Raw genomic sequence first — 26,030 nt, forward strand, 5'->3', positions numbered from 1 at the left:
CTCGTCACCATTCGTTATGGCAGGGCCCTGAGCCTCCGGGCGTCATCAGCACCTGACATATGGGCCATCAAAGCCAGACACTGGGGTCCTGCCACACAGTGTTGGCCCCTGCTTTAGTGCAGACTAGTAACGTTATTTAGTTTCAACATTAATGCACATCCCTATTTGGTTCCTAATGCGCTTGCCGCAAACACGGATATCCCGCTACTGGCCCCGTTAGTTCCATACTCGCCCGCCTTGTTTTCACCTTGTCACTATGACAACCAGCGTACGCGACACAAGATAGACACTGGGGTCCTGCCACACAGTGCTGGCCTCTGCTTAAGTACGGACTAGTCACACCATTTAGGCCCTTCGTACACGCTTTTCAATAGTCAGTCAGTCAGTCAAAACCACTTTAATCGATTAATTTAAATCATAAAAGTACATCACAAAAATTCATACAGATAAAATACGTTAAAAAATACAATGTGATAAACACTTCCTGAAAAGATCATCCAGACAAATAAATGTGCCACTGATGTCATAATCCAGGCTGGACATCAAGTTTTTTCCTTGTCCGCACTGCAGAAACCAAAAAATTAGCAATATTAAAAATAATCCATGGACAGTCAAGTAGTTGCAGGTACATCAGAGCTGGTTTAACTTGATAAAAACCTCTCCCTTGAAACAATGGTAAAATGTACTTCTCTCTGCTTGCAGTATAATAATTACAAAATAGAATAAAGTGCACAGTGTCTTGGATTGACCTATCATCACATTTGCAAAGAGCAGCGTCTTCTGGTTTACTCCATCCTTGGAAGCTCCCTAAATTAAAATGTACCAAATTAAAACGAAATCTAGTCAACAGCCAGCGGTGAAAATGGTTCGTGACCAACTTAAGGTAAGGCTCGATCTGGTGGGAGGTTATTAGTAAGAAATGGGCCCTTACAGACACTTTGTTGAGTTCCACTCCCTCCCGCTCTTGAGACCTTAAATTCAGGAACTGAGCTTTAACCCGGTCAATATCCCCCTTAGTGATCACTTCTGGGTTCTCGTATATCTCAGGGCGCCCTAGATTATAAAACGTTTTCTTAATGTACAGGAGCCAGGGGATATCGGACGCTCTATCTAAGTCAATACAGTCTTTTAAGATTAATCGATTTAGGGAGAGTTCAGGGTTCAACCATATTTTCAGTCAAAATGTTAAAGGGGCCAGACGTATACAATCAGAGACATAATCCATTCCCAATTCTTGGTGTATTGAGAAGGTAGGGGATGACTGGGGGACGGAGAGAAGTGAGCGAAAGAATTTATTTTCTACCAGTTGGACACCCTCCGCTCTTTTATACCCCCAGATAGCGGCACCATAGACCGCTAAAGCTAAACATTTCGCCCTATAGATGGCAAGAACAGCCTCACATGGTTTACCACCCAGGCGTCGGGCAAAATTTAATATAGCGGAGGAAGCTCTACCTACACTGTTCTTCTTGGCTATAAGCTGTGGGGTCCACGAACATCTATCATCAAACAGGACCCCCAGGTAGGTAAATACCTTTACTTTTGTGACCTCTACTCCGTTACAGTAGAAATGTTTAACTTTGTTTTTACGAGTGCCCTGGGACATAACATGCGATTTAGAACTGTTCACCACTAAATCCAAAGAACTCATGAACTCCCCAAAGGAGTTCAATAGTCTCTGTATTCCCAGAGGGGTACGAGCCAATAGGACAGCGTCGTCCGCGTACAGAAGGACAGGTAAACTACAGCTCCCTATACGCGGAATATCCAGGCTGGCCTTGCCTAAGTTGATATCTAACTTGTTGATATATATAGTAAAAAGTAAGGGGGCCAGGATACAACCTTGGCGGACCCCTCTGGCCGATTTAAAGTGGCGTGTGCATTTACCCTCATGGGACACCCTTACTGCGGCATGTAAATCTTGGTGCAGATCCGCTAGAAAATGGACAAGACAAGGATCAATCCCCAAATCCAACAGGATCGTCCACAGCTTTGATCTATTCACCAGATCGAAAGCTGTGGGTAGATCCATAAATGCCAGATATATGGGGCCTTTGGTTGATTTTGTGTACTTGTTAATTAGGAGGTACAAGTTAAGGCACTGTTCCATGGTACCCCTACCAGATCTAAAGCCATATTGGGCCTCCGATAAAAGCCCCCTCTCCGTCACCCAGTCTGAAATTTTATTCAGGATCACTTTACCCAAAATTTTGACCGCTGAATCAATTAATGAAATGGGCCGGTAACATCTCGGATCACCCCCTCTCCCTTTTTAAAAACCGGTATAATAATTGATTTGGACCAGGACTCCGGAAACCCATTCACAACACTAGCGTTAAAAACATTGGTTAAAATATTGCTCCAGAGCTCAATGTCACCTTTGTAGAGCTCCAGCGGGACACCATCTGGTCCTGGGGCCTTGTTGGAGGCAGAGTCTTTTATGGCCTTCCCCACATCATGTTTATCAAATGTCAAAAAATTAGGGGGGGGGGATGTTTCAGGGGCCTTAAAAATGTCCATGGTCAAATTACTTGCGTAAATTTGTTCAAAATGGGCCAACCACTCCCCCTCTGGGATGTAAATATCAAGTGGAGCATTTTGCACCCCCGTTAAGAGTGGACTATTAACTATGTTCCAAAACTTAGCACTATCCTTAAGAACCTCTACCGAAGTTAAGGCATCCCAGGCCTCCTTTTTAGTTCGTTTTTTCGTCTCTGGGTGGTTAGTTTATAATCTTTCCTAAGGATGGATATTTGGGTTTTGTCCCGGGGTTGCTTTTTTAGAGCAGTTAATAAATTTTGATGGGCCCTAGAACAGCTAGAGTCAAACCACTTTTTCCCCTGTAAAGGACGCAGATTGCTAGTAATAGTTAGGTCTGAGGCGACCTGGGAGCAAATAGAGTCAAAGGCAGAAATTCTCTCTCCACCCGTAGTGGAGGGGTCCAAACACTTACCAAACGCAACACTGTTTTTCGCAATTAAATTCTCCATAAAGTCCTCCGGGACTACTTTGGCCCACTTTAGTTTCCTACCATGGTCACAAGACACCAGGATAACAGGGGGGACTGGGGCCAATTGAACCTCCGTGGGAAAAAAACCCTTATCTAATACTAAGATTACAGGATTGTGGTCACTGAATGGAGACCGAAAAACATAGTACCTATAGACCCAACTTAAGAGAGCTGGCGATAGGAAAATATAATCAATAATTGATTCACTATCCCTTGCTTCAAACGTCGCTACCCGTTCACTCTTGGTTAAAAGACAAGGCTCATAAAGATCCGCCAATTGAAGGAGTTCTTCTAGAGCCTCACCCTTGATAGAATGTTCAAAGTGAGGTGGGGCAGAGTGCGGGGGGCCGTGCGGATCAACAATCTTACAATTAAAATCACAAAGATGAATATTAAAATCACCCATAAAAATAATTTGTACAAAAGTGGTCTGACGTGCTTTATACAGTTCTAAGAATTTTGATAAAAAACTAAGATTCTCATTCACAGGTACACAATCCCCAGCATTATGAAAATTAATAAACAATATTTTGGATTGCAACCCCATAATACATTCCAACATTTGACAGTTATGGGAGGCTATGTCTAGCTGGGAGATCTTGGCCTTAAGTTTTGTAGAGAAAAGGAACAGCAGGCCACCCTTAGCTCTGCCTGCTGCCGATGGTAATGCAGGGTGAAAATAGGATTTAAAACCGTCAATCCACAAGTTATTTTCCCTAGCCCAGGTCTCTCTTGTAGAGCTATAATGTCAAAACCTGCAACAAATTTTAACCAGTTTACATCTTCTTGTTTAGAACGTAGACCACGCGCTTACTGATTTCTCTCCCTGGTTGTACACGCTCGCGTCACCTTCTTTTCCGGTGGTCTACAGGAGTCTGAATTCTCTCAGCTGTTCACTTTGCATCTTAATGGTAAGTCCATGCCGGCACTTTTTAGTCATTCCCGCTCGGAATTCTACTTTAACTCCATGGCCTCAGTTTCTGTCCTTTTTTCTTTTTTCTGTGTTACAGTCGCTGCAATTCACTCAGACGTGATTTACCCTCGTTCAGGTATTGCAATTTTGAACACTAGCACACAATCTTTTGTCGACACGCGTTATCCTCACCTTCATTTGCGTTTCTTTATTTCATTTACAGAGCATTCATAATTTTGACACGCTGTTCAGCAGCATCCTCCTATCGCATTGATCAGCCCCCTTGGACCGTCACTTGTAAGCCTTTGCTTTCACTTTTCTCCTCGTAACGTCATTGTTTTCGTTTGACTTTGGGCTATAATTGTGCATTCTTTGTGTTCCAGCGCACTCTTTTTGAAGCTTCCCATTTATCTGACAGACTCTGTGAACTCCGTGTTGACACGAACATCTTTGCCCGTCTTTTCATTCCAGTAAGAGTCTGTTAAGTTTTTTTAGTTTTGTACAGAAGCCAGCATGATGGCTTATTACTAACGCACAGTAATCATTTATTACGGTCATTTGAACATTTTTTTAGTAGTCTTCATGCCACTTTTTGCACGTTTTTTATATCTTTCACTCTCCTTAACACAATGGGTTCGTTTTTGGTTTATTCACACGCTCACTGGTTATTCCATCCCTTTCTGTTCTCCATTTAGTTGGCACGTTGAATTGTCTCGGCGTGATCCAGATCAGCTACCCACCCCCCTGGTTCCTACCATGGTGCATCTTGTAATTTTTTCGGTGCAATTTTTGCAGTGTTATTTATACAGTTAATCTACAGTGTATTAAATTTCAATGTAACTTCCTTTGTTTCACAGCTGCCCCTGAAGAAGGGATGCTTCCCATCCCGAAATGCATTGGGCATCTCCCCATGAATTGACGATCAATTGGATTGCCATTGTGAAGCTTGTACATTGAATGTATTCATGCATTATTGTTTTCTATGTTACTTCAACATCAATGCTATGTGCATTTGTCTTGTTGCCTTTTGATTGATTTATAAAAAACATTTCTTTCAAAAAAATTTGGCCTGTTTTTCGCAGCAGATTGTTCAAGAGAGTTCAAACTCATGACAATTTTTTTCCATGATTTTCAAAAGTGATACAATTGTTTCCTGTATTGTTTCAGCTGTGCACTCAGTATACTGGTGTCGGTTCACCAGCAGTTCATTTGTTACATTGCGAGGCGGGCTTCCTCGTTTCTGAGTTGCACGCTTCATGTTTTTAATTGTACTAATTGTTATTTGTCTTTACAATAGTTGGTGTGCGCTAACTTATATATTCAAGTTCACCCTTAGCTCTGCCTGCTGCCGATGGTAATGCAGGGTGAAAATAGGATTTAAAACCGTCAATCCACAAGTTATTTTCCCTAGCCCAGGTCTCTTGTAGAGCTATAATGTCAAAACCTGCAACAAATTTTAACCAGTTTACATCTTCTTGTTTAGAACGTAGACCAGCTACCTTCCAGGTCATGATTCTCACGGAGTCTCCAGGGGCCCCTGGGTTAACTATATCGTTACCAGTGTTACATGGAATGGAGGCTGAAAGATCTAGTCAGTCGTTAGCATCTAGCTGGGACAGGGGTAAAAACCTGTTGGATAAAACAATGGCATCAGTGGTCCTATCTATCCTAATAAATCTGGGGTTACCCTGAGAAGGAGCTTTGGTGGAACACCAAGGCGCAGGGTCTACGCTAGAAACGGCACAAGGCACCAGTGCCAATGGGCGCTCAGATCGTAGCGGGGGACAGTGTCTCCCTCGAGTGTTGAAAAAACGGAGGGGCGATGGATAAAAAAGGCTTAAAGGGACAGCCCTAATTTTACCATCCTCCCCAGCCATATCAGAGGCGTCCCATAGTAAACGTGTTGCTACATAGGGGTTATTAAAATTAACCACCACACAGTCCCCCTTAAATTTTTTCTTAGTACCACCTATCCACCCAACCCGCCTGGCTGTCAAAATATGACGTGAAATATTGGCATCACCCGAGCAGTTCTGGTCACACCATTTCCTGGTAACTGACAGTAGTGCTTCGGATGATTCCGTTTTTCTGTACGGTAGTGGCGGGACTTTAACCAGGATGACCACCAACGGACAGCCTCAGGGGGGAGATTAATACAAGGTTGAATTGAGGGGTTACATGAAGTATGCCCTCTAACAAAATTATCCTGAGATGTAGGTTGGGCTAGGGACCTGGTTTTCCTGTTCAAATGCCCCTCCGAGTCCCTAACCTCTAGGGTTGTGATGGTGGTGCTCGACTTGGGGGACACAGCTATACTCGGGATCCTAGAGGAATCCCCCCCTATCCTGCTACTAGGGCCAGCTGTTGTCAGATGAGTCGGTCTAGGAGGGGTACTGTTTTGCATAGGGTTACGAGCCTTGTTTATGGCTGAAAGGGTGGAATCAATCTGGGCACATTTCTCTAATAAACTAGCAACACACATGTTCAGGGTATCAACAATGTCTTTGGCAATGCTGGTTAGAGACTCCTCGAGTCGGCTAGTAAAAATGTTTTCCACCATGTCCCGAACAGAGGAGTGAAGAGAGTCAAAAGTCACTTGGCTAGGGTCCGGTAAAATGCGGTTAGATGTAAGATCCCGCTTGTTGAGTTTTTTGCCCGTTTTCCTGGCACCTTTTGATTGGGGCTTAGATTGCCTTTTGATTACAGGGGCCTGATAGGACATGGATTTGGCCATCATAATCGGAGAATCAGGGGCCGAAACAGTTCCAGCAGCACTTTGATGTTCTAGAACCGGGACTGGGGGACCGACAATAATGACAGGCTCTAGTGGGACAGGATTATTCCCCGGAGGCTGCATAGGACCAGTTTCTTGTGCTACGTTGTTATTAAGACCAAGTTCTCGCTCAGCCTGTGCAATTTCTGATGTTAACACTCCCACAGCAGAGGTTAGGTATGATATGATACTTGCCGACTTTCTAGGGACTTTCGCTTTAGCCCCCCCCCTGGTCCTGTGTAGTATGGAGTTTCCGCTTACCCATGATTGTAACTTGGTCTTCTGCTGGAAAGAGAGATGGGCCGGCCTCCTCTGGCCCCTGACGGCCACAGACGGCCCGCCCTTTGCCCAGGCTTAGCCCGGCGCCGCCCGCGCGCGTCCCGCGTTTCGTCACAGTATGGCCAAATATATCGCCCTCGTGATGTGAGGGAGGAGCCGCTGGTGACGCTGCTGCCCCTCTACCTCCTGGTCTTTGTGGTTCTCCCCGGTGCCGCCAGACAGCCTCTCCTGTCTTCCTCCGATACGCTGCGCCTCCCGCGAAGCGGGAGGCGCGAGGTTATTTATTTAAATCCGGTGCAGGAGAGAGGGTCCGCTGGTGACGCTGCTGCCCCTCTACATCCTGGTCTTTGTGGTTCTCCCCGGTGCCGCCAAACAGCCTCTCCGGTCTTCCTCCGATACGCTGCGTCTCCCGCAAAGCGGGAGGCGCGAGGTTATTTATTTAAATCCGGTGCGGGAGGGAGGGGCCCCTGGTGACGCTGCTGCCCCTCTACCTCCTGGTCTTTGTGGTTCTCCCCGGTGCCGCCAAACAGCCTCTCCTGTCTTCCTCCGATACGCTGCGTCTCCCGAGAAGCGGGAGGCGCGAGGTTATTTATTTAAATCCGGTGCGAGAGGGAGGGGCCGCTGGTGACGCTGCTGCCCCTCTACCTCCTGGTCTTTGTGGTTCTCCCCGGTGCCGCCAAACAGCCTCTCCTGTCTTCCTCCGATACGCTGCGTCTCCTGCGAAGCGGGAGGCGCAAAGTTATTTATTTAAATCCGGTGCGGGAGGGAGGGGCCGCTGGTGACGCTGCTGCCCCTCTACCTCCTGGTCTTTGTGGTTCTCCCCGGTACCGCCAAACAGCCTCTCCTGTCTTCCTCCGATACGCTGCGTCTCCCGCGAGGTTATTTATTTAAATCCGGTGCGGGAGGGAGGGGCTGCTGGTGACGCTGCTGCTCCTCTACCTTCTGGTGTTTGTGGTTCTCCCCGGTACCGCCAAACAGCCTCTCCTGTCTTCCTCCGATACGCTGCTTTTCAATATTAAATGCACATCTATATTTGGTTTCTAATGCATTTGCCGCAAACATTGACATCCCGCTACTGGCCTCGGCCGTCGTGTTTTCACCTTGTCACCATGACAACCAGCGTACGCGTCACATGCAACACTGACACGAAGGAGTATCCGCCCCCCGCTGACTCCCAATGCGTGCTAATTGAAAACACCGGACCAGCCATGAACGATACTCAAGCGCATACCCGAACCCGGCCCCAGTATCGTCGGAGATCCGTGGCAGCAACGACATGTTGATAGGAGGGTCCTGGACTCACATGCAGTAAGTCGACCATGAGGCACAACAATGCCGCTACTGATCGGTAAGACTTTTCCTTTTCAGACCTTAACCTTTGGCCAGTGCGCCAACACCTCTTTTCCCGTTTTTTCTCCTTAACAGCCAGTACCCCTGCTGGATACTCATGGGGCTCTAACAGCAATTCGCTTGTGTGAGAAAACAAGTCTTTCTTTCTCACTATTTTTACCTTCGATATTTTTGCCACCCACCTTACCGCATATACCGTTTTTTCACAGTTAACACCATCACCCCGCCGCTAGTTCCGCAACCACGTGAACGTAACGGAAAATATGATTAGACGTGATGATGCGAATCATGCTAACCTGCATTTCTGTATGTTTGTCATGTTCTGTATGTTTTGTTTGTACAGTACTGTCCTGAGAGGGAAAGACCCTCTTACATATAATGCACCTTAGCGCGTGCAACACATAGTTTGTTTCTGTGTCCCTACTTGTAGCATAGTTCACTTAATCACCACTCACATAGGTCCTGAGGAAAGCCATTTTACATTTCAAGGCCTGGCTGAAACATGTACACCACCCACTGGATGCAGGAGTACCCTAAATACAACTCCACCCACATCCAACGCCTTGTTTTTACTGCTGCCAGAGGCCCAAAAATAAAGTAATCTTTTTGGGATCACTGGACAGTTTTTAACCTTTCACTCTTCACGTCACCCACACTGCACACTCAGTAATATACCTGCTCCGCTCGAATCAGGCGTAGAAGCACACCCGGGACACAGTCGGTGTCATCGGGTGGGCCCAATGATGAAGCATGCCACCAACTAGGTTGGTGGGTGAGGGCTTTCTAAAAGGAAAAACACTTTCCTTTTACATACATCATAAAACATACACCCTTGCGACTTCCCTACACATCTAAATAGACTAGTTCTCATTGATTAAAACAACTAAACCAGTCAGAGACCGCTAAGAAGGTCTAGCACAGATTTTTGCAGTGCAAATCTTGCAATACCAGCAGGACTCAAAGGAAGTAATCAACACCCAAACTCCTGCCTACGAAGGGAATCTGCAAGATTCTATGTAACAATACCTCATGTACAATCCACCTTTGAAGGCTATATTGACTTTAATATATGCTTATTTCATATAGACAGATCCTGTATATGATATCAGGCATAACTTTTACCAATAAATCAATTGGGCCTGTATATTTGGCAAGTCATCATAACTCAGGCCTAGTATATTAAGCATAATCTTTCCCACAAGACAATCATCAGTCATACAATCGTATAATTATTAATATGTAGAAATTTCCAATTGGCAAAATATTATAAACTGCCCCCTTACGGGAGCCTACCAAGGATTTTAACAGGGCAAATCTTTAAGGTGAGTCTGCAGGGTTCGTTAGATGGGCTAACCAACACCAAAGCTCTTGCCTACTGCTGTAATCTGTGAGATTTCATTAAACAAAATACCGGCTTACAGGCTTTAACCCAGTGTAATAATCCACCCTTGAAGGCATAATGGCTTTAAAAAATTATTTTTGCAATAAATACACTAGGTCTACAACCATGTTATAACTTTTCCTAAGTAACAGAGCAACCCTATGGCATAGGACTTAACTTGTCTTGGTGAACTAATCAGAATCACCATTATCATTGGATTGTCACCAAAACTATTTTAGGCCTACAATACTGAGCATAAGCTTTCCAAAAGCTACTCATCAGGAATACATAAAGTCATAAAATTACAAATATATACATAATTACAGTTCGCACAGCAAAATAGAATTTCTCTAACTGGTCCTAAAAAATCTTCTATCTGCAGGTTTTATCACAGAGGGTAAACAACACCAAAACCCTTTCCTACTAAGGAAGTCAGATTTTGTATGTAACAAAAGACACGTTTACAGGCTTTAGCACAGTGTTATAACAATCCACCCTTAAATGCCTACTGATTTTAATATTTGTTTTCACATTAAATAGGTCAGGCCTACTGCCTTTGTCATAACTTTTAGTAATAAACAGATCAGCACTATTGCACCGACAGACTTGTCACCATAATTATTCACTCCTGCTGTACTGAATATATGTTTTCATCCAACGGAAAAAGGCCAATATAAGAAGTCTTTATCACTGGCAGCAAACAGTTTCTGCCCAATTAAATTCTCTACTCCAAAAAATTCCATGTGCAGGTGGAGCCAAAGCCCACCTGTCAGCTTAAAGGTTTTTCTGTTGATCACACAAGATAAGATGGCAGCTGCAGAGTCACACCAGACATAAAAAGACCCCTGCTGGGCTGTGGGGAAAGGAGCAACACAAGTCTCCTGATAAAAACAACCGGCCATACACGTATACCAACACATAATTATGGACCAAAATGCAAAGATGTACACCTGTAGAAATACAATTTTATTGAGACACTTTTGTTGCACAATTTCAAACGATACACAGGTAGTTTTCCTTCTAAAACACACACAGGCTTGCTGACGCTATTCACACCGATTGCCAAAAACCTCAGTGTACATTTCCTAAAAATAGATAAACCCTACCGGCCTTCTGAAATGTCGTTTTCTGCCACGTTTTCTTATAAAATGAGAGATGCTGGCATCAACTGTGCAATAATATTCGTTAATGAACACATTTCCATCTACAGACTTTAGCTTCGAAAGCATGTTTTTAACTTGTAAACTGCTTAAAAGATGATACAAGACCACCACCACCACCATAGCACTCAAAGAAAATAGCTGTTTTCTCGTCACTTCTTCCAGCAGGAGACAATGTCTCAACTTTACTGTTCAATGAAGCATTGACAGACTTGGTGGGAACTGCTGCCCCACCATTCTCATGTTTAAGCCATGACTGTGCAGCACTTACATAAAAATTGGGAAAGTGTAACGAGCAAAATTAAAGTACAGCAGTTAACTGAATTAATTCTGGATACGTCAAGAAACTCCAACTGTGGAATAGATATTTTAAAATAAAAAACTATTATCAACACAAAGACTGAAGTTCAAATTACAGCGCATCAGAGGACTCAAATGCTCTCATTTTTCCAAGCATTTTATCGAAATTTTCCAACAGACCAACTGAACAAAAGCTACAATTCCTGTCTATTCTGACAACATTCAATTTGAGGTACAAATATACGCACGGGTACGTTTTTAGTGGGCAGGAGGTCTGATTCGTGCTCAGGGTGACTGGACTCCAGGATGCAGTTCTTCATGCCCTTAAAAAAAAAAAAACGCAAAGTCAAACATTAATGTTTATAAATGACAGAAATGCAGTCTGCAGCCACCTCTCGTATCGGGCGTGTTGCTGTGGTTTCCTGGACGAGCCCGCGCTTTCCCCCACGGGCAGAGAGAGGGAGAGCTGTGATAACAGCACGCACATTCTGAAGAGAGAAACACTGACGCAATGTCCTTTTTTGGGATACACACTAACCTTGTTTAAAACCTGTTCTTTCTCGATGCTTCACACGACTGTGCGTAGGTGACTCGAGCAAATAAGGGTTAAATGGCACTAGCCAGCTGCCATTGTGGCACCCCTATAAATGGCAGAGGGGAGCACTCCAAAGGAGTGCTGACAACCGTACCACAAGATCGCAGGGAAAGGTCACAATCCTAGTAGGCATAAATTACCCCTTAAGGACTTAATGAACATTCATTTCGAGGAACTCAAGTGAAGGAAAACACACAAACGCCCAGAGTTCACAGTATAGTCAGAATTCCTAGGCAGCGATAGGACGGTGAGGTGGTCACCCTTCTGGTAAAAAAAAAGGAGCATTTGGATTAAATGGAAGTTTAAATCACAGCATACCGCCCCCACCAACAGACAGAACACGCACACCATCTTAAACAGATTCAATTACTCTGTCGAAAACTGTTCAGTAAGCAGAGTATGGCTGAAAGAACCGATGAGGAAAATAATGGGGTTCTATACAACAATGACACAATGAAAGAGAAATAAAACGTGCCGACAGGCCCAATTTACTTTGGTAGAGGAAGGGGAATTGGAAAGAAGCTTAATGTGGTACAAATCAAATGCTCATGTGCAAATGATTTTGCTCAAATAAACTAGTGAAAAAGATCGGGCTTCAAAGATTTGCTTTGTCTAAAAGTGTGTTCCAGATTTAACAGTGTAAAATCAGGATCTAGCTTAGCTGAAATAAAAGCATCTTCAAAGATACTTCCACGTGACTTATGAACATATAGACTCCTATCTGGACAAACCCATTGGCATTTCTAGAACAATTTACATAATCTTTGGCGCCCCCAAGGGAGCTGATGGTTGTGGTCAGTGGGAAAGTAGAGAACAGCCACAAGGTTGCAACTTTATGGCTTACTGTCATAAAACCAGTAGGGGATTTTGAGATAAGCCATAGAGTTACAACTGTGTGGCTGTTCACTACATTCCCAATGACCACCACCAGCTAGAGCTGTTGAATAGTTGAGCTCCTGGCCTTTGACAACAGCTCTAGCTGGTGGTGGTCATTGGGAATGTAGTGAACAACCACACAGTTGTAACTTTATGGCTTATCTCAAAATCCCCTACTGGTTTTATGACAGTAAGCCATAAAGTTACAACTGTTTGGCTGTTCACTACATTCCCAATGACCACAACCAGTGAGAGCTGTTGTCAAAGGCCAGGAGCTCAACTATTCAAGTCTACCAAACGCTTCAGCCTGTAAAAGAACCACTCAAAATTCAGATTCATATGCAAATAAGTAGACTTTTTCTAAAACAACACTCTCGGGGCTCTTACCTCTGCTTTACCATTGTGATTTTCATCTGCATGTATATCCATGGCAACGGTCTCCTCTTGAGGCTGACTCACAAGATATTTGTGTCACTGCACTACAGGATTCCGCTTACAGCACACAGGATTCACCATGGGGAGTGACCCTTACACCAGGGAAGGAGCATTACCTCCATAGGTACAATACGTTGGCCCTTCATAGTAGCCTCACGTACGGTGGCCTTTCTTCAAGTGGAAGCTGTGACGTTTAGAAAGAAGAGCAGCATATCATCTAACATGATTTTAAAATCTACCGTGGACTAGCTGCTTTCAAATTACCAGAGAGCCATCGACGCGGAAATAATGATTACATGTCTTTATCTCCTTCTAACCAGCTTAGGTGTCATTGACCATTATCGTTGGGCAGCTAGGCTTTGTTTCATAGAAGCAAGAGAGCGGAGCAGAAAATGCCTGCCTTCCATTAGGCCCGTGGATGGTTCTTCTATACAACTGTGTCCATGTGCAAAGAGACACCTCAAAATTCAAAAGGTACATCCAACTTCTACAGAAAAGTGACGGTGAGGAATACAGTAGCTCAGTTCCTTGATGGACTTCGGATCCTCCACACAGTCCTGGAAAAAGAAAAAAAAGAAAGAAGAAAACAATGCACAATTCAGGTTTATTAAGTAAGCGTCAAACAGTTGGCCATTTGTCCATCAGTAAAATAAAAACATACATTGATCCACAATGATTGAAGAAACATAAGATGAAAAATACAAACAAATAAATCATCACATCAGGTTAAGCCTTAGTAATGCATGTAGTGGAAAGGAATGATTAATGGAACATTTGGGAGAGTATTTGTAAAATTACAATACAACTATAAAACAGGAAAAATAGCAGTCATAGGAAGCACACCAACAATTACCAATCAGCTTTGTAAGTGCAGGTGAAACCTTAATGTTGTTACACTTTAAAAGCGGATAATAGAAGGGAACCAAGAAAGAGAGAGAGAGAGGCTATGAATGGGAACAGCAAGAGAACTAGGCATGGGTTGAAACAGTTTCTCCGGAGCTCACTGCTTCTTCAAATTTCATCAGACATTTTCTTTCCCTTTATACATTCTTTCACTTGAACCCATTTGAGCGTTTAGACTCGAAGCAAGTTTAAGTCACTAGGCGTCATAAGTCCTGATCCGACCTGGTTTGTTTTTACGATGCACAAACATTATGTTCCACAGGTTATGCATGGCTCAAATCATGATCCTTTTTCCATTAGAACACTTTCAACTTTGCTTGCTTTCAGGAAGGCTCTGAAAACGTGGTTTTTCAGTAAATAGTAACCTGTGCCTTACACGAACCTGCTACGCCAGTCCTCAGCAGTGCCAAGACACCTTTGGGCATTCATGCGCTTAATACATTTATTAAAATAACATGAGTTGTTAATTGTTTTGGATGTCTGTCAATCTGGGTCACATTCTTTGCACCTTTAGCTTTTATCGTGCTCCAGTAGGTATTGGCTAAAGGTTGGAGCACTGAATTTCAGGAAGCGTAGAGGTTTGCAGCGTGTTGTGGGTAAGAAACCTCCTGGGATTCCCGGAAGGCACACCACTCCGAAATCACCTGGTTATCTAGTTTTCAAAAATCCCTGTCGCTCGTAGGTTTGCATGGGTCGCGCCATAGCATGGCCACAAATACAGTAGCTACCCCTATTGCTTATCTCTCAATGTAGCGCTTTAGAGCCTTCTGTGTTGTGGTCTCTTGGCACACCCACACAAGTAGGGTACCGTTCCGATCAGGAAATGCATGGGAACTCAGGATGGTAGGCTCCCTGAAGATTTCAGAACTTTCCATCACAGTAATGTGAGGACAATGTGTGTCTTTTTTATAAACTAAACTTTGATATCTGCAAGGGCTTCTATGAGAGCACTGCCAATCACACACCCCTGGATGTCTCTTTTTTAAAAATGTGCAGGTTTGCTAGGTGTCCCTAGGTGCTGGTTGAGCTAGGGACCAAAACCCACAGCTACCCACATTGCAAAAAAAGTGGTCAATTTTCAGTTAAAAAATGTGATGCGTCTGTGCTGCATTTTGATCCCTTTCCTGTTGGGGGCACTAGGCCAACCCATACAAGTGAGGTAGCATTTTTATTGGGAGACTTGGGGTAATGCTGGGTTTTAGGAAATTTGTGGCTTCCAGCAGATTCCAGATCTTTTACTCACAGAAATACTTGGAAAATGTGTATTTTTAGTCAAAGTTTGAGGTTTGCAAAGGCTTCTGGGTAAAATGACATGATGAGAACCATGCAAGTCACCCACCCCTTGACCCCCCCTCCCCCCGGTTGTTTAGTATTAAAAAAATGTGCAGGCTTGCTAGATTTCCCTAGGTGCCAGCATAGCTACTGCTCAAAATCCTAAGCTACTCACACTGCAAGAAAAGGGTCAATTGTCAGTGCAAAAATGTGATGTATCCATATTGCGTTTTGGGTCCTTTCCGGTCATAAGCACTAGGCCTAACCATACAAGTGAGGTACCATTTTTATCAGAAGACTTGGGTGTATGCTGGCTGGAAGGAAGTTTGTAGCTCCTCACAGATTCCCTAACTTTACATCACAGATATGTGAGGAAAATGTGCTTTTCAGTCAAAGTTTGAGGTTTGCAGGGGATTTTGGGTAAAAAGAAAACCTATTGAGAGCCACACAAGTCACCACACCCTAGAATCCCCTTGGTATCTTGTTTTTAAAAATGTACAATTTTGCTACGTTTCCTTAGGTACTGCCTAAGGTAGGGCCCAAAATACACAGCTACCCACATTGGGAGAAAAAGGGTCAATTTTCAGTGACAACATTTGGACCTCGACAGAGAAGACATCTTGGAGGATGCCAATAGCACCATGCTCAGTCGGTCGTGGGGGAAGGGTGACTGCCCATGGAACATCCGTGCTGTGGAGTCAGACAGAAATCTGCTAGATAAAAGAGAGAGAAAGGGACCACACACTTCCCGGTGCTTAAGCTCCCCTTCATGATGGAAGGGGTCATACTTAGAGCCCGACTGGACAGGCTGAAGGTCACATCAGACTTTATAGGACCCCTAATTCAAGGAGAATCACAGATGGTCAGTTGTGTGGGGGATCCCTAAGACTCACTGGGAAATCGCCGCTCACCATTACTGCACTCAATTTACTTAGAGTGATTGCATACTGGAGAAGCCTTTGGGGGAGTAGAGAATCTCATGCATCCCCGGGCTGGCCAGCAGAATGTGGGTTTGACCTAATTTTATGTGGGTTTGCTTGGGAGATTCTCATTACACTCTTATAGACCCTGGGCAAAACCCCCAATGTACATTGACACTTAGCTGGTACTTGACGCAGCCCCCTTACTCTTGGGGAAGAGGCAGCCCCCCTATTCCTACATGACCAGGATGGGGAGGGGAAGGGGGGCACCATAAGAAGGACTGCAACATTAAAGTTGCCCTTCAGTAAGAGGAAAGAAGATGGAGCTCCTGTGGCAGATGGAGGGGGACTGGAGAGACGCACAGAGACCAGCCACGGTCCATCACCATAAGTCTTCTCTGCGAGGTCTTTCAAGAAGTCTATGATGACATCAAGAGAGTAAAGACCGATCTCCAAGATGTCCCACAAGCAATGAGACATCAATGATTTAGGAGAGAGGATCGCCCAATCTCAGAAGTCCATTGACAAGCACTCGGAGGGGAGAGAAGTCTTGCAGTAGCGGATCTTCCAGCTCAAGGACCAGCACGTTGTGCTGCAGGAAAAATCATAGGATCTTAAAATTAGGTCCTGCCACAACAATATTCGCATCAGGGGTATCCCAAACAGTGTCCCTGATCCTGAACTCCCAAAATATCTTGTGGACATTGTTTGATGCCATCTTAAAAAGTCAGAAGGTGATCCCATTGCCGTGGACAGAGGCCACAGTGTGATCCCTCTAAGCTGAACTTGGAACCTAGCACCTGATATTCTGGCATGCATCCATTTAGACAAAGAATCCATCATGTCCAAAGGAACACCTTTTTTCCAATGGATCACAACTCCATTTAAAATTGTTTTCTCATTAGGGGCAATTTCTGGACCACAGGGTCCCTTAGGGAGACTAAACAGATCCTGGACAATAACAAGCGGGAGACAAAGACTTAGCTAAGCAAGGTCAGAAGACAATGGTAGTCATGAGAGCCTCCAGAGGATGCTGACTGAGATTGAAACTAGCAAAGCCGAACTTCTGGAGCCTAGTCGAAGATGAGCCAAGTTAGGACTCTGAATGCAGGCAAGATCATTTCCATTGATAAGACTTAACTTGCTTTCACTCGGGACTGGGCCCCTGCGGCTTCTATTTAGTGCTGGTGGGGGTTATCGGGCAGTCTACTGACCTGTTGCCATATCCGATACCCCTTCTGCAATGTGTTTAATGTGGGCTATTTTGCATCTTGCTAACAGACTACACACTGCCATCGTTAACTCAATGGTTAATTTTTGGGGTTACACTTTATTCTATTATTGCTTCTGGTTGTTAGTATTTACCAGTCATAGTTAAAGGGAGGTGACGGGTGTTACACTTTGAACACCGGAGACCACGAGGGGTTCAGTGGCGTAGGTAGGTTGCCATGGTGCAAGCAAAGTAACTGGGTCCACTCACTAGGGTGAAATCTCAGTCAGCTGCTGCTATTACTCAACCTCCTTCATAGTCTACATCTTCCATATCAAAACTCACTACCGTCCTCATACACAGACTATTGTATTTCCACTTCCTTCACTTCAAAATCATAACTCTAAAAAGCCCATAAAAAGTGCATGCACACAAAGACATAACATGCAAGTACCCCACCCTCACACTGCTGCCATCACATAGGCACGCACATCCCTCACACTGCACTCATGTAGGCATATGCCTCACTCTGCACTCACACAGGCACAACTTTCAACTTGTAGGCCACCTATGCTGCACTCAAAAAGACAATGTTAATCTGGCATTCACAAAGGCACACCCCTCAAAATGTACTCACAAAACATGGTGGCTTATCCTACACTCACAAGCACACTGCTCACATGCAGGTCACTGCTCACTAGAAAGAGCAGAGTTTAGACAGGGGGCAACAAAGAAGGACCAGGTAGTTATCTGGTGTATCAGTCCACTAGTTTAATTAAAGGCTCGTGAAGTGAGCTACACTGAAGCTTGGATGTCACCGAGGTTATCTAATCTCCCATCAGCCACACTTTGACCAGCACTGCAGACTATGGGAGTCTGATCTTTGTGGACTTTTGCAGGGAAGAGTCTCGGCAATAAAAAAGCCCCACTTGCCTTCTAAATAAGCATTTGCAATGCAAGAGGTCTCGAATTAGTGAAATTTGAGTTGCCGTTGCAAATGATAATTTTTTTAAAATGTATTTCTTTAAAAAATATCCCACTAGTAGCATAAGTAAGAAAAGCAAATGCATGAAGCAAGGAAAGGGTGCAGTGCCACAGACCGTTACTAGGTGTCCCTCTTCCTTATGACTGAATGTGAATAAAATTGACCCAATGCATTTTGGGCAAATTGCTCTTCATCAGGGGTAACTAAAAATAAAGAGAACAAAACAGAGCCAGCAGTAACCATCCCCTAATAAAATCAACATCATGTGACAATGTTTCAAAAAAATATGTATTTAACATGAAACTATGCGATGTTCAATGAAAACGACCCTTCAGTAAGTGCATTTATTAAATGAAAACACATACATGAAAACAATACACACCATTTTTAAACTATTGACTAAACATGTTCTATACCGAAACACACTGCAACAAGAATATGCTAGCGTACGTGAAAATACCACTATGTGCAGGTAAAACCGAAAACATTTAAATCTTTATCTGAAGTGCACCAGTGACAGAAAAACAAAATTAAACTTAACTTTACCTGCAGCATGAAAATGTGCCGCAACTTTCCAATCCATGAGTGAAGGTGCTGTTAACAAGCATAAGTGCATCAAGAGCGCCTAAATTATACCATGTGATAACCTTACTACGTGACCCAAACTCCCCAGTAGCATGAAATTCGACAAAATACTACAATAATATCGTGCAAGTGCCGAAACACAATGATGCAAAGAAAAAAACATGAAACAGACCTTAAACAAGCATTGGCATAGCCAATACGCCTCGCCTTTCGAACCATATAAGTATTTAGTTATGCAGTACAATAGCCTTGGTGCAACAACATCAACTGTTGTATGGCTAAACACATATAAGGTCCCACAGGCGAGACCTACTGGCTATGCCAATGCTTGTTTTTAAAGTATATTAAATTAACAATTGACTGTTGTTGTGGTCCTCGCAGACAGCGCCACCTTGTGGAAGATTGTCGCAAGCACCAGTGATGACAATTAAGTTCTAGTGCCAAGTACTGGGAACCACCAGCTCAAATTAAGCACTACGGCATAACCAGAAAGATTGAATCGTTACAGACTTTTAAACATGTACAGTGCTCTTTTAAAGGAAAAGTATATTCCCACCTTCTGATTTGTCTCTTGCCTTTTTGATATGCATTGATAACGTCAGTATATTTCCCAGAGGCTGGTGTGTATGTCAAAGAGACCCAGTAATACAATTGGCACATACTGTCACGCGGCCGGAAGTAGGAGACGAGAAGGTAAGGAGGGTATTTAAAAGAGGACTGAACTATTGTCCCTCCCACCCCATGAGCAGCTCGGCTGCCCCCTGGCGGTCAGTAAGAAGAACCTTGCGCTGCTGCAGAGCGTTTAACTTTCAGAGCAGGACCGAGTGAGAGGGATATTAGTGTATTTATCCTCCCGAACATGATGCCGATAGACAGACTCATAGGACATTTCCAAGCCATAAGTTGCTGTTCGCATAGAAATGTTCAAAGGGAGCAAACCACAGCATTTTACGCTGTCAGCCAAGCAGACAGCATTAAACAATGCTGCTGACATATAAATAGACTCCCTTACACACAGAACCTGCCACAGATTTTACATATTGACAGTGACATGAAAAGCAGCACGTGGTGATATGTCAATGAGTGCTGCTGCATATGCCACAGTTAATCGACTGAATTGGCCTTGTTTTTTACGACTGTAGTTTAACCTGTAGCCTTGAAAAACTGATTTTCCACACACAACAGAGACTCTCTGATTTGAAGAATCAGACGCTGATGCCAGAAATAAACTCACTGAATTAGGCGAGTTTGCTTGTTTGGTGGGCTTTGCCCCCCGAATAGGTATGTTTTAGGGATGAGAGAATCAGAGGACAGAAGTGTTCTTGGGTTTGGCGACGAGCCCAATTCATCGCAGCCTGGACGAAGCGAGAACTTTGTAGCTATTCATAAAACACTTGCACAGCGTTTCCCACCCTGGGACCACACTGAAAAATACTCGGGGAATTCAAAGGGTTCAGCACATGCATGGGTTTTTATGGACAGGGTTTTACAAAAGAAAAAATTATTGTACCAATGAAAAAAATATGTATGTTAAAATAAGTGCAGAATTCAGTGTACAGTACACGGTTACCGAAAACAGGAGGGTTGTCTCGTTCGCTCGAGACAATCCCCCAGTCTGTGGCGTAGGTGTGGGAAAGAGGTTTACAACCGGAAGTCTAGGAAGCCATATGATGCCCATGTGCGAATCTTTGCAGTTTTGTGACTGGAAGTAAGTGTAGATGTGGGACAAGCGTAGATCTATTTACGTGCTGGTAGATTAGCTGAGTGTTGTGGGTCGGGCACAGAGTCTCCATGCAACTATTTCTTTGTCAATGTCTGTATGTACTACTGTGTATATGAAACCATATCTATAGCTATGTCTATTTGTGATGCTGTCTAGAAATATCACTTACTCAGTGATTGGCTACACAATCGCCTCTAGGCGCTAGAGTTGGAAAAACCTGAGCCCAAGAGAGCGTTCGAAAGAAAGAGCCCAGAATCCGTCTAATCGGTAGCAAGGCTCCTTCAAAGAGCCATCCAACACAGACAAAACAGCAGGTCTCGTATTCCACTCTTGTGTCACGTGTAATCACCAACAATAGGCTTTCTAGAATGTTCCTTTCTGGAATGACGTGCCCTTGTGTTTGAGCTTTGTGACATCATACACCCGAGGACCCCTTTAAACAAGCAAAGTGATCGCCCGGGAGTGGCGACGTAAAAAACAAGCATTGGCCGCACTTCAGAAAGTAAAATCACGTGCACGCAACGGTCCGAGGCAGTGCTAAAGTAACATGGAGGGAGGGGTGAGGAACGAGGAAGGGAGAGGGCAGCAAGCAACGGAGGGGGTGGTGTGGCCGCAATAATGAACACGCTGAAAGCGTGCACGCGTGCCCATGAAAAAGGACGTGAGTGGTGCACGCGGTAAAGGAAAGCCAGATGGCGCCTGATTGGGCGCTGAAAGCTGGCGGCTGCGCATGCACGTGCGCGTAACCGCAAACACTAGGTCAGCAAAAGCGTGTGGCAGCACTTTTAAAAGTCACTTACTAAATGTCTCATGGAGCAGCGCATACGCTGGCTCAGCGAGACCTAAAAAAGTTAAAACATGCATGTGACCAACTATAACTGTGATCCAAAACATGCAAAGCACAAATGGTGCATAAATACTAATAAAATATACATAAATAAATTATTGCAGATGGGCGTGGCCAAGCTCGGGCTGAAGATGGCCGTGTAGTGAAGGGGCTCCGCCGTCCTACCCAGCCCGCGTCTATCCTGACACAGATCCATAGTACCCTTGAGCGACTTGTGCGACCGGAACATCGGCGGAGCCCATCCCGCTGGTTCCGTGGACCGTGGAGAGCCTGGCAGCGAAGATATCGGCCCGGGAGTCATCGGCCTGCGGGAGGGCCGAAAGCTGGGACCCCCAGTGCCGCTCCTAGCCGGCGGCGTGAATCCGGCCACCCCTCGGCAGCCTGGTGGCGGCGCGGCATTGCGGAGGTCTGCGGCGGAGGCTCCGAAGCGGAGGCCTGGAGAGTCCCCCCTATCAGCGGCAGCGGCGGGAACGGCGGTGGACCGGGGCCTGAATCTGTGCGTGGAGGTGAGGAGGAAGGCGCCGGTCTCGAAGTGAAGATGGCGGCCGGGCGCTCCCTGCCCTGACTACTCATTGTGGTGTTCGAGTAGATCGGCCTCCGGGGGAGCGGCGGCCTGCGTCTGGGGAGGGGTGTATGCCCTTTGGTGGGTGCCTGGAGGAGACTCTTCCCCCCCCCACCCCCCCCTGCGTTGGCGTTACAAGGGCCCAGCACGCCACCTTTGTGCTGCCATACTAGACGGAAGGCAACTGGGCCGGGGCCATGGAGCTGCCGGCGATATATTGTGCAAGTGGAAGCCCCCCCATGCGAGGTGAAGGCCGGTGTGCGGTGTGGGGCATGAATTGCGGCTATCTCCCCCTCCTCTGGAAGACATAGGAGGGAATCCAGGCCCGCAGAGGGGCCATCGAAGCCTGGACCTGTCTCGCCCTGCTAAACGGCAGCTCCTGAGCCCGGCGCGGTGTCTGCGCTGTGTACTTGTGGCACCCGGCTGGGGAGAAGTGACCCGAGAAGCCTGGGGGACCTCGGGGGCCGGAGGCTGCGACTGTAGCGAGGCCAAGTAGACCGAAGAGTTGAGGATTGGATGAGGGCACTGGTGGTCGAGTGATCGTGGAGGGCAGTGGGCCCCCAACCGTGGTGCTGACCCTCTGTCTTTTCTTTGCCTCCTGGTTGGGTTCGCCTGCTTTGGAAGCTGCGGCACAGATCGGGTGGCGCCTGGCCATATCTTGGACGCTACTGGTGGGGGCAGACTGGTGTGGATTATGATGGAGCGCGGCAAGATCGGGGGGCCCGTGGATCTAAATATACGCAAGCCAACAAACTGGACCGCTACACCATCCCTAAGGAGACGCAGCAGGCCCGGACGCCCGGGGACTCCGGACTCGGTGGGCAGGAAGTAGAGGAGCCAGAAATTTCGCTCAAGGACGTGATGGCCGCCATCACTGGAATCAAAACTTCCCTGGACACAGTGGCCATAGACGTCAACCTCATTAGGGCAGATATGGGCAAATTAAACGAAAAGGTCAAACAGGTGGAACTCACGACAGCTAGCCTTGTGGACGACGTCTCACTCCTCCAGGTGGCGGTCAAGGAACTCCAGGACTTTCGTACCTCTGTGGACCTTAAGCTGGATGATTACGAAGGACGCCTGCGTCGCAACAATTTACGCATTCTTGGGGTCCCGGAGAAATCGGAGGGGCAGACGCCGGACCTCTTTGTCGAGGAGCTTATCCTCAAACATTTGCAGCCCAAAGGCCTCAGTAAGTTCTTTGTTGTTGAACGTGCCCACAGGATCCCGGGCGGCCGTCCCGGGCTGGGCGCTCCCCCGCGGCCCATGTTGGTTCAGGTCCTGAACTTTCGTGACAGGGATGTAATTCTCCAAATCTCCAGGGCCAGGGCCCCCCTGCGATACGAGTACTCCGATATATCCTTCTTCCCGGACTTTACCCGATGGGTGCAACAACAAAGACAATCATTCATGTCCATCAAGCGTGTCCTTCGAGATCTGGGGATGAAGTACTCCATGCTTTTCCCTGCCCGTCTCAGGATCGAGGCGGAGGGGCGAGTGTGGTTTTTCGACCGACCCGAGGCGGCTGCGGACTGGATTGAGAGCAGGAATGCTGGAGGTCCGGCCAGACGCGGTGGGGGTGATGCGGAAACCAACCAGCCGACCTGAGAGGTTGCCCGTCCGGTGATTGGACTAGTACTTTTGTCAGTTTGTGGCGGGTGGGGGGGCTCCTATCGTTGTTATTAGTTGATACAGGGACTCGCATGGCCGTGAGTGGCTTAAGAGTGAAGGGTACATTGTAGGTATTAGGGCTGGGTAGAGGCGGAATCGGGTTTTTCCCCTGGTCCCCCCCCTTTTCTTCTTTTTCTATTTCTCTTTTGAGCACTTTCTAGGGCGACAGGCACTCTGCGATTGTTCATGGGCTGTTTTAAGTCCAGAGGGCAGGGCAGCGGGGTAGGGGGTAGTTGGGGGGTGTTTAGTTTTCAGGTTGCTGTTTTAAATGCATCAGCGACTGCTATTGATACAAAGATTGGGGGATTGGCATTACATGTAGCGCTTACCAATGTACTAGAATATGGCAGCGGTGGGAGAAAGTGGGGTTAAATTGTTGAGCTGGAATGTCAATGGGCTGGGGGACAAAATTAAACATAGTGTTGTTCATCAGTGTATTAGGCGCCATGCCCCTGACATTGTTCTCCTACAAGATACCCACCTAGTCGGAAACACCTGTAAAGCACTGCACAGAGGGGGTTACACTCTATTAGCCCATGCAGGTTTCACCTCGGGTTTCCGGAGGGTCAAAATACTGATGAAAAAATCCTTTCCCCTTGTAGTGCAGGATACCTGGTCGGACGCTGGTGGGAGATACGTCGGAGTTTCGGGCACATGGGAGGGACAACCCGTTACCTTCCTCTCGATATGTGTACCCCCGCGGTTTCAGGCAACTACGTTCCGGGATTTAGGTGTGCTGTTACTGAAGATCCCGGAGGGCCTTTTGGTGCTCGGAGGGGACTTCAATTCGGTGGCCTCTGGAGACCTGGACCGCCATCCTCCTCGTGTTCTCCCTCGCTCGCATAGCTGGCTTCCGGATTTCTTGGACTCCCTGGGGCTGGTGGACGGATGGAGGATCTTTCACCCTGGCACTTCCCAGTATACCTTCCACTCTGGGGCGCACAGTAGCCTGTCCAGAATAGATTACTTTCTGGTGCCTGCGTCCCAGATTGTGAATGTCCGGGAGGTAAGACATCTTGCTAGGGGCATTTCCGATCACTCACCGTTGTGGCTCCGGGTGACGCTAGGCTATCAACAAGTGGGGCGAATTGCCCCTATTAACCCGTGGTACCTTTGCGACCCTGGGGTCCGACAGGAACTCCTTAAGGTCATTAATAATTATTTCAGTGAGAACGAAGGCTCAGTGGATTCCTCACGGGTACTTTGGGAGGTTTTCAAAACAGTGCTGCGGGGTCAGGCCCTCTCTCTAATTTCTGGGAAAAAGAAGGAACAGCGGAAGGAATTGGTGGCGCTGGAGACAGAGGGGGGAAGGTTGGAAGCAGACCTAGAGGTAGACACCACACCCGACAAGCTTCATCTTCTCCGTCTGAAGCAGCGGGACTACAGGGCGCTAGCGACAGACCAGGCGAGGGCCATTGGGAGAGCGGTTCAGGGACGAGTGTATGAGGTGGGTGACAAGGCTGGGAAACTCCTGGCCTGGTTAGATAAGAAGGAATGGGCAAGCAGATTAGTACCTGAACTCAGGGGACGGGAGGGGAACTCCATGTCTGACCCACAAGCTATTGCGGATGGCTTTGCGGCCCACTTCAAGGCAGTCTATACCTCAGTAGCCCCCTACTCTATCGAAGACTCTCGACAATTGCCTGTCGATATTGCTCTACCTACTCTGTCAGAGGTTGATCACGACTTCATGGATAGCGATATATCCAATGATGAAATAGCGGCTGCTATACGATCGCTCAAGCCGGGTATAGCCACTGGTCCAAACGGGTTACCGATCGAATTGTACAATCTCAAACCAGATAAATTCGCCCCGTACTTGAGGACCATGTATGAGGATTCGAAGCAGGTGGGACTCTTGCCACTAGACCAACGTACTGCCATAATAGTTCCAATCCACAAAGAAGGGAAACCCTGGACCGATTGTGGCTCCTACAGACCAATATCCCTGTTAAATGCTGAGCCCAAGATCTTGGCTAAGCTCCTTGCGACTCGCCTATTGAAGGCGATTGGGTCTTTGATCCACCCAGACCAATCGGGGTTCATACCGCACCGTAACACGGCGCTGAACCTGCGTAGAGATCACGGGGTCCTGGGTAGGGCGGCTTCGATTAAGGAACCAGCGGTTATAGTCTCCCTAGATGCAGCTATGGCCTTCGATACCATCGAATGGCTATACCTGTTGGAGAAACTCGGATTTGGCCCCAAGTACTTACAAAGGGTGCAGTTGTTATATTCGCGTCCAATGGCACAAGTGGTGGTCAATAATAGGAAGTCGGC

The 26,030-nt window shown here is 46.3% G+C and overlaps 1 protein-coding gene across 4 annotated transcripts in view; it reads right to left on the minus strand.

Moving 5' to 3' along the window:
* ELMOD3 (ELMO domain containing 3) overlaps positions 1-26,030 on the minus strand; it is a 184,289-nt gene that overhangs the window by 122,904 nt on the left and 35,355 nt on the right. For all 4 annotated transcript variants that reach the window (XM_085636131.1, XM_085636129.1, XM_085636130.1 and 1 more), the window contains exons 2-3: positions 13,025-13,629; positions 11,415-11,489 (exon numbers count right to left, since the gene is read on the minus strand). In XM_085636131.1, coding sequence (XP_085492257.1) covers positions 11,415-11,489; positions 13,025-13,066 — 117 coding nt within the window. In that variant the 5' untranslated portion in view covers positions 13,067-13,629. The remainder of the gene's footprint in view (positions 1-11,414; positions 11,490-13,024; positions 13,630-26,030) is intronic.

The sequence above is a fragment of the Triturus cristatus genome, chromosome 11 (assembly GCF_964204655.1).
Source record: "Triturus cristatus chromosome 11, aTriCri1.1, whole genome shotgun sequence".
Taxonomy (NCBI): Eukaryota; Metazoa; Chordata; class Amphibia; order Caudata; family Salamandridae; genus Triturus; species Triturus cristatus.